The following is a 9469-nucleotide window of genomic DNA, read 5'->3' on the forward strand; positions in this document are numbered from 1 at the left end:
GACATCTTTAAAAGACGGCTTGCAGCCACATTCATTGCAATGCCGTGACAATTACCTATCTCTAGCTTGTTCTTGAACCTTGTTTGAGTGTTCGCGCACGCGGTCATCGATACACCACCCCATTTTCCCGATGGAGAAACGCTTGCGCGAGATAGGAATCTTATAAACCACATATTCCCCACAGGCCACAACAAACCTCTGCCTGTGCTACTTCCTGCAACATTTTTGTCTTTGTGGGCTCTCTCTCTCTCTCTCTGATGCCGGTAGTTTGCGCAGTTTTAAACCTGTTTCCTATTATGCACCAACTCGCCGAACAAGAAGTTCTTCGAACTACATTTTTTGTTGTCGGTCACTAGACTGATTTGGCGGTACAGGCTAGCCAACTTATTACTGGCAGTGAACGACAACCTAACGCCAGCCCTGTTGACAAACTTTTTGAGATTATGGGCAAACTGGTGCACATATGAGTAACCGCAACCATTTGGCGTTAGTGATTCTCAGATATAGAGTACATACATGCTGACTGAAAGAGTAGAGACACTTGGTTGTTAGTCAGCGCTGTGGTCTGTGTCCCTCTCTTCGTCCTGTTGTTTAGCGCTGTTTTCTGCTAGTGACTGTTCATGATTGCTGAGCACAGTAAAGTAGAGAAAAAGTGGTGGTATTTTAACAAAGGAATTACCCACACTGAAGCACATAAGTATACTATATCAGACAATGACTGATCAAGAAGCGAACTAAATCTATGAGACACTTAACAGGAATAGGGTGCACAGTGCAACTGCAAATTTCAAATTTGCTACCATTAACAAGCATGCCTATTTGCTAACAACCATAAGACTATGCTCATGGACCATGTTCTGTGGCAATAACGAGAAACTTGTGGAGGCAAAGCGCTCACAATTAAGAGTGCTTCGGAAATAAATCCCATATTCATTCTCATCTGCATTAGTTTAAGCAGAGAAAAGAAAACAAATAACGTATCATAACTGCTGCATCACTACATAAAAAGAGTTTAACATAAATTTATACGAGACCGCTGCTGATATGGTAGTAAGCTCAAGCTCAGCCGAACAAGCATATATACACATAAGCCCCAGCCAACATTAGGTCATAAAACGTACACATCAGACATTCAAAAGTACTATAAAACGATACCAATCAACTATGCCAACGCTCAATTAATAAAACTTCCAACTTCTCGCAACCAAGGTATAATTATTCAGGCTCCTGCTTGTATGAGAAAGCATTCGACTTATGAAACAGTCGGAATTTACACAACTGGAAAAGTGCCTATATGTGGCGAAGAAAACTGAAATAAAATAAAAGAAATATATAATTATGCTGATAAAGGCCAGGAACCGGGATCAGGAGCCACGGCTCCAAGGGGTAGCCACTGTCACCAGCACAAAGATGGAAATAGTACATTGAGTACTCCGCTGACGAGAGGCAAGTTGTCAACTGAGGAAAGCTACAGCATCACTCAACAAAGGTAGACTTCAGGGTTGCAAGGCCCAAGTAAAAGCGTGAGTTCAGCATGTCCATACCGGACACAAACTCTTAACCAATTTACAAGTGCACTACTCGGTGCTTGTCACAAACAAGAAATCAACACTTGTTGGTGCTATCAATGACAGTAGTAGCAGTAGCACTAATGTGTGTTCATTTCATCTGCTTCTGGCAGGCACTGGGTGCAGTCAACACTAATACGTGTTGCTTTCATCAGCTCCTCGCAGACACATAATGTGCTTGTAACTTAACACTTCGAACATTGCCAATGGTGGCAGTCAATGTCTTCATTTTTCTTTTTTACTCCGGACTTACTCATGTTCTTGTGGTTTGGTTAAAAGTTTGGGTGGGCGCGGACACGGCGTTCGGCGCTGCTGAAGCGTGACTGCGCCAAAAAGCATGTTTTGCCTCACCGAGGAGGTATTCCCCGGGATTCACGATGCGCTCCGCTTGGAACCGCCGGCGCAACCATGTCGTCCGCCAGACAAAAGCGTCGTGGTCCGACCCCTGTCGCAGAGGGTCCAAGGCGAAGATTTTCATGTCCGCGTCGCAGATCTGAGGTAAAACGTAAAGCAGATAAGGTGCCCGTTGACGAGACGAACGTAACTTTCAAAAAGGATCGCAGAAAACGCGAGTTTCACTTACGAACATGCAGTTGAGGGCGTAGTATCCCTTGCGGCACATGAACACAGCCTTGCGCTCACCCTAGGTGTTCGATAATGGCTATGAGGCTGCCGTCTACGCATCCGATGACGCCGGGGATAACGCCGCGCCGAAGGAAACCCTCCTTCATGGCTGCCTTTTCCCCGGCTGTCTTTGGAAAATGGACCCACTTGTTGCGGGCCCCTGCGTTCACGACAGCCTCTGCCACACGTCGCACGCACTCGCTCACTGTCGACTGCGACACACGGATCGTCTCCTCGCTCCCAATGGATGCTTGGAAGCTCCCGGTAGCAAAGAAGCACAGCGAACACATCACGTTCCGCTCCACTGACAGTCCCGTCGCTCGCTCAGCTTCTAGTTCCCCCGCCAGTTCCTCGCACAACAACCGCACCGTGCCCTTTGAGAGGCGAAATAGCCGTCGAAAATGGTCATCCGACATCTCAAACGCGTCGTCTGGCTCTCCGTGTTCACGTCGGCGACGGCGAAGAACCACGGCCATAGCGATCAGAGGGGCGGCCATTTTTTTAATGCCTTCGCAGCTCATTCATGTCAAGGTCAGTTAATGCGATCAAACACAAACACTCACACATGTTGATAATTGACAGGAATAACTTAGCTAATCTCACTGCTAAATGTTATAAGGTAATGCAAGACGACTGAAATACCAATGAGCTTGGTCTCCTCGGTATCGAACGAGCCATGTCTTTAAGGTTTTCAAAAAAAAATCTCGTATCCATGCATTGCGACCTCATCGAAATTTAGTCGCTGCGCATCGAGAACATTTATCAACCAGAAAAAGGCAAAGTCGCAATAGTGAGAAGAAAGCAGAGCTTTATTTCCGTAACACTATTGTGGCAAGAACTTGCTGACGCTTTACTCACCTAATTTTTCGTCAATATAGTTTAGTCTACGACAAAGCTCCTCAAGATACGAATGAAATTGCGTCAATCAAAAGGGAACCTGCATGATGTAAGGCAACTCCATCTTACTATGTTTCAGGGACCATATCTTGTTTTTGCACTGATAACGTTTCCTTAGATCTGGAGGTCGTCTCTAATGAGGCTCATTACATCCACACGAATGAATCTGCTCCACAGCAGCTGCAGGTGGGGCATGCCTACGATTCCGAGAGCTTGCACGAAACTAATAATTGCTGGGTGCGCTCCTGTCAGGTACAACTGGGGGTCATCAAGGCTGTCGGGTTCGATGTTTTGCAGCCGAATCCGGTAAGGGTCTTCAGGTGTTGGTTCAGCAACGAAGTAGATCCGCAGCTTGCTTGGAGAAACCTTGGAAGGGTAGAAATAAAGAACAAAACAGAAACTTAGAAAGCAGCTAGCCAAACGTTACCATGCATTGGCTCCCCATTGCACACGTGTCGAGATAAGCCGGAAAGATGAATGCCCGTATGTATCAGAACATTTTGATGACTTTCAAAGCTATTTGCCATCAATGATCATGCCCTTTCCTTCAAATATATTGCTTATTGTTTTGACAATATCACTCAGACCCAATCCTGTAAAATGGCCATATATATATATATATATATATATATATATATATATATATATATATATATATATATATATATATATATATATATATATATATACGTTGACACTCTTGCATACAGGTATCCTGCATGGATCGCGCGCACAGATGGCGTCACTTTAGCGCCACACATGACCTAATGGGAGATAAATTTAGCTACAAATTATACCTCTTGGTCTAACCACTAAATTTTGCCGCCATCTTTCGCCCATCCTTGAGAAAGGTACCGCTCGGCATACACTTCTCTATCTGAGCTGGCGTGGTCGAGTTTGGCAGACCTCAGTCAGCAACATAAGGCATAATCCATCGAGCTCAACTTAAGCAAGCAAGCTCTGTAATGCGTCCGTAAATCTTACTGTCATATTTGCTTGCGTCACTTCTGCGCCCGAGTGCCCATGCACCCTACGAAGCTCCCACAAGACGTCTCACGTGCCCCAATGTGGCTGCGTGATACAGCGTACCAGAGACTTTTTTTCATTCTTCTATAAGGTACTTTGAAAATGCATTGCTAGCAGACTCTTTGGCTTGTTGCTAGAAAGTGGTAAATCATTCGCTAGGCAGTTTCTTCCGACATGAAGGAGGTCAACTCCTCACTCATTGTACGAGCTGTCTCTTGAACATCGTCTTTCTTGTTTTTTTTTGTGCGCTTTTCATTTTTGTTGTTCCTGGGCACTTTGCTTATCCCGCCGTACAGTGCCTACTTATCTTAATTGTATTGTAAAATGATTTTGCGGAAAGCTATCATGAGGAAAAAGTTAACATATCATTGTAGAAAACCAAAATGCAAATAAATCAACAACCTAAACATGCACGCAAGTTCGGAAGAATTACGACAACGTTCAACTCATCCATCCATTGTGCTGTGCTATGCCTCCCAAGGGCCTAGGATGAATCACAATTCGTTTTCATGTCGTACATTATTTATTTATTTATTTATTTATTTATTTCAACATACTGTCAACCCTTTGACAGGGTTATTACAGGAGTGGGGTACAGAAAGAAACAGTAATAATAGTAATTGTCAGGGTAGGTATTCTAAACAAGCACAATAAGAATGAAAAATATACATACAAAAGTAAGTATGAATACGGGCATTGACAAGCATGCTAATAGAAAAAATAAAACAGCTAGTCATCTAGAGAGTACAAATAAATGACATCAGGTTGATGAGTACGTATTAAGCGAGTCATGTAACATCTCAAGGAAATCTTCCATTCTTTGCTGTTCGACTATAAGTCGGTCGATGGTGTTCCATTCCCGAATGGATCTAGGGAGGAAGGAATAATAGAATGTATTGTTGTTGCACGCATATTCTTGTAGTGTGAGATCATGTGTGTGACGTAGTTGCCTTGTTTGTTTAGTTTCAACGTATGTTGTGTGGTCTATCTTAAAATAGTTGTGCAGTAGCATATATAAGAACTTCAGGCGGTGGATTTTAGCGCGACTTTGGAGTGAGGGCAAACCTGCGCTGCGTAGCAATTCTGTCGGGGAATCAAGGCGTCGATAGCGGTTAAAAATAAATCTAATCGCTTTGCGCTGCACATTTTCAAGCATGCCGATGCCGCTACTTGTGAAAGGGAACCAGATTATATTCGCGTATTCTAGAATTGGTCGGACAAGTGTGGTGTACGCTAAAAGCTTAGTGTCACGGTCAGCGTGCCGCAGCGTCCGCTTAAGGAAAAATAATTTTTTCATTGCTTTCGCGGTTATAGCTTCCGTGTGAGCTGCCCAGCTGAGATCAGAAGTTATTATTATACCAAGATATTTGTACTGGGTTACATTTCGGAGTGCGACATTATTAAAACCATAAGAGAATGCTAGGCTTGTTTTCTTTTTTGTTATTGTCATTGCAACTGTTTTGTCTGTATTAATTACCATTAGTTCATTAGGCAAAAAAACTGATTGGTAGAATAGCGTCAAAAGGTGCGAGTTCTCAATATTTTCATCCGCAATTATGTCCCTTTCTTACCTTTTTCCTTCATTTGAAAAAAAAAACAGACAGTTATTGTTATCTTGTTTTGTTGATCCACGTTTCTCTACATTAGAGTGGTCATAGACTACGACGAACACATTATGTTAGCAGGCCCTCTTTGCTGGCCTTCTCAACAGAAACTGTGCTCATAATGACGTATGCTTTCTATCTTGTAGGTAACCAACGACACGTAATATTAGTGGAATAAATTGAAGTAATCAGTAGAGATCACAAAAATTGCGCAAGCTGTGCCGCGAGAAGTTTAGAGTTCCGTAAAAAAAGAAGTAATACCTTGGACGGCGGTGACTTTTTGATTCTTTTAACCATTAGCTCATTCACTCTGTAACATACAGGACCATGTAGGATGAGTTCGCTTAAAGCGGTATCTGTGGTGTTTTCATAATAAAACACCGCAACTCCACTTGCGCGTCAGAAAAACAGGAACAGAAGTCTAACTGAACTCCGTTAGAACTGTGTTGTTTTCGCTCACATCGTGTTCATTGTTCACCGCCCATCTAAACGATGCCCCCTGGAAAAATCTCACATAATTATAGACAAGACTGAACGGACGGATTCAAATCAAGAACAGTTCGCCTGTTGCTCCTAGAGATATATGCACGTAGTACATCAATCTGCAACGCCATTGTAGTTTACAAAAACGAATGTATGGGACAGTTTATTGCTCCCGAGGGCGCATAAATTCAGCACGGCAAGATCAAGCAAATAACTTATTTAACGCTTGCCTCACAAAGAAAGCAAGTTATCTCTTGTGTTGTGAGCCGGATCTGGTACATTTGGCAAATGTATGATGCTCTTTTCTTGTATTCGTTCTTGGTTCGTGCATTTTTTAAAGATACTTCACCAGTTCTGCACTTCTTAATTTCAGTATTGGTTGAATCCTGACTCTACAAATATCTGTGTCATTCGCTTATAAAGCTTCATCTGGTACACCATGTTGCGTTAGTCACCAGGTACTACAATATATGCACTGCGCCATAAATAGTTTACATGGTGCCTACCTTTGTGCCTAATTTGCCTCTGCTTCCTGTACAGGTCTTCCACTCCACTTTGATCCCCAGAGGATCGCCAGCGAACACCACAGCTTCAATGACGGTGCGGTTAGACGCACAAAAGCTATGGGGTGGCTTGTACGCCCACAAATTTCCGAGGCCTGTCACTTCGATTGAAGAGGTTTTCAATCCCATTATCCATGTCTTCTCTGTGGGGCCTGGAATTGTAATTGTGTCCGGTATCCGCCGAAGGTAAGCATTGATGCTTTCTGTCCAGTCCACGTCCGGGGCCTTGTCGCAGCGTGCTACGTGGTGGTGTGTTAGCAAACATTTTAGGAAAGAGACATTTTCACGGTATTTATTCAGCAGTATTTGAACATGTGCACAAAAGTAAGCGACGTATTAAATTTAGACTATAGAAACCAGGATTGTTCATTGCAACGTATCTCTTTAGCGCGTCAAAATATATATGATTTCCGACACAAAACTGCACAGTTTGTTTCATTATGCCACAGCAGAAGTATCACTCATTCCTGACCGTGCAATGTAGCTTCTTGTCATTCGAGACAGCGAAAACGATAACTGTGCCTCTTCATGAAATACTTGTAAAGTATATGGGGGCATAGAATATGGTTCATATGATGGCAATTAACTAAGGTACATACGCCCCAGGATGTCTACCAAGAGTGCTCAGAAACGTTAATCATATCTTTCATCGAAGAAGAATTACGAATCTAATGTGTGCAATGTCAATGTGGCATGTTTTTCGTGTACCGTTTTAGGTCAGCACAGTTTATTCTCTCACTGTTTGAGTGAGAAGTGCTATTTGTGTGCCATTTTCCATATTACAGACGTTAGTAAAAGGAATTCGCTTCTCGGCTGTTGTTAAACAAGGTAGCCTGTCTCATAAATAAAGAGCTCAGAATATTCAGCAAGAATGGATAACATATATGTTTATGTAAATTTTGGAAGTTTGGTTATTTATTCATTTCGTCAATATATCTACTACATAGTGCGAAAAATGAATCGGAAGGAACATGCGCCTTTGCTCATCCTATTTCCGTGTTCACTTCACAATAATATCAGGCACTGACGATACATATGGTACTACAGAAATACTTATTGAATAAGGTTGCTCACCTGTAACAAGGTTAGAATAGTCATTGCCAGCGTTGACAAACTGAAACATGGCCAGTAGAGCGATGGGGACGGCCAGAAAAGCCATGGCGGTTCACTAACTTGTGCAAGTGTTCCTGTAGTGTGTTCAAAAATCCTTGCGAGAATTGATGGAAAGGAAAAAAAGAATTTAACATGAGCCATATTGCAGTAGAATTTACCCAGCTTCGAGACTAGATTGATAGCGCCGGAAGAAAAAAACACTCTACCACACAAACACTTACCAACTCTACGTAAGGCTGGGCATTCTGAAGAACTTAAATAAGATACACTTTGGGTTCTCTGACTGGTGTCGAAAGTATCGGAGGGATTGCGAGTCACATAATTGAGAAATCCAGCAAAGCTATGCTTTCAATTTTACTGTGAAGTCAGCTCCGGTGCAGCAGGCTGAGTAGTGACAGCGTATTTGAAAACCCAATTGTGCAGCAGACGCCGTAACGGTCAATAAAAGAAGGAATTCGCGATGCTGAGCTCTACCAAAGTAATTTCATAAGTGTTTATCTGGTAACGCTATTTCTTGTTCTATCCAATTTGGCTTCCAGATTTTCGTCATATTAAGGACGGTAACTTTTAGTGCTCACTATTATGCTTTCGCAAATACAAATGCACTTGCTCAAACAAGAGCAGAACAGCAAGGTAGATATTTTTGTGCCCTACTACATAGCGGACCATGACGCGTATTCGTATAGCTTCTCTTACATAATGATTCCAAAATTTTCCCCTACCTCCGGGTGCACAATAATTATTCTAAAAAGCAAAAAGCAAAATAATAACAAATTGAATACTACGTGAAGGAAGCGTTCCGTGCGGCAATAATGTAAAGAGAAAATTTGTTCACCCGCACCTTATATATATATATACATGCATTATGGTGAATGACAGCAACTTGCCTCATTGCAATACACGTTCACACTTAAGACTGGATCACTACGCTGCAGGCAGAATTAGTAATCTTAGGACAGTATTCCTCCATATAAACGGTCTTCGTTTTGTGTCAAACAAATGGAAGACAGAAACTACCCTAAATATTGCCAATATCGCAGTGCGTTATAACAAATTTAATGCAAGGAAGAACCTAATAAATTTCGATGTGCGAAACTCGTATTTTCTTTTACTAATGCCTAGAACTCGGACGTGCCAAATGCACAAAGTCAGTTAACTCACCTTCCTGTGAAGTGTGCCCGGGCAGAGCCTGGAGAGTTTCTACACACAGCGAGAATGTAACCCGCTGGTGCAGCACGCGATGTCTTAAAGCGCTCCACGTGTTTTCGATTGCTGGCCGTAACTGCTGACGTCGGAAAAGGAGCCGAAAAAAAAAAACAGGAACCACATCCTGCGCGAGACAGCTATCTCGTAGACTCGCGCCTTTTCACGGCTAATTGGGAGATCAAAAGGCCTTGACTCCCGCGATATGTTTCACGACCGTTGCCCGAGTAGCCTGAAACAGCGTTAAATTGACGTCGTGTGTCGGCAGCAATGAACTGATTGAAAGTGGCCTTGCCGCTGATTTGCATTCGTTGAAGCGCGAGTATGCAACCATGTCGCATCCCGCGACCGCCTAGCCTAGTCTACTGTTGAGAAGTTGCAGTGCTTA

At 42.8% G+C, this 9469-nt stretch overlaps 2 protein-coding genes across 3 annotated transcripts; both read right to left on the reverse strand.

Annotated features, from left to right (window-relative positions):
- Positions 1-2206: 2206 nt before the first annotated feature.
- LOC135900373 (putative nuclease HARBI1) lies at positions 2207-2668 on the reverse strand. Its single transcript, XM_065429842.1, has one exon. It carries the CDS (start codon positions 2666-2668, stop codon positions 2207-2209), a length of 462 nt encoding a protein of 153 aa, XP_065285914.1.
- Positions 2669-2989: 321 nt separating this feature from the next.
- LOC135900466 (uncharacterized) lies at positions 2990-9157 on the reverse strand. Of its 2 annotated transcripts, none has more exons than XM_065429961.2 (4): positions 9040-9153; positions 7840-7952; positions 6709-7004; positions 2990-3455 (listed from the first exon to the last, which is right to left on the reverse strand). In XM_065429961.2, the coding sequence occupies exons 2-4, from the start codon at positions 7922-7924 to the stop codon at positions 3204-3206; spliced, it is 633 nt and encodes a 210-aa protein (XP_065286033.1). In that variant the 5' UTR covers positions 7925-7952; positions 9040-9153; the 3' UTR covers positions 2990-3203. The 2 variants fall into 2 exon arrangements, with proteins under 2 accessions (XP_065286033.1, XP_065286032.1); XM_065429960.2 differs by having other exon boundaries at positions 2991-3455; positions 7840-7972; positions 9040-9157.
- Positions 9158-9469: the final 312 nt, after the last annotated feature.

Source organism: Dermacentor albipictus, chromosome 7 (genome assembly GCF_038994185.2).
Source record: "Dermacentor albipictus isolate Rhodes 1998 colony chromosome 7, USDA_Dalb.pri_finalv2, whole genome shotgun sequence".
Lineage (NCBI taxonomy): Eukaryota > Metazoa > Arthropoda > Arachnida > Ixodida > Ixodidae > Dermacentor > Dermacentor albipictus.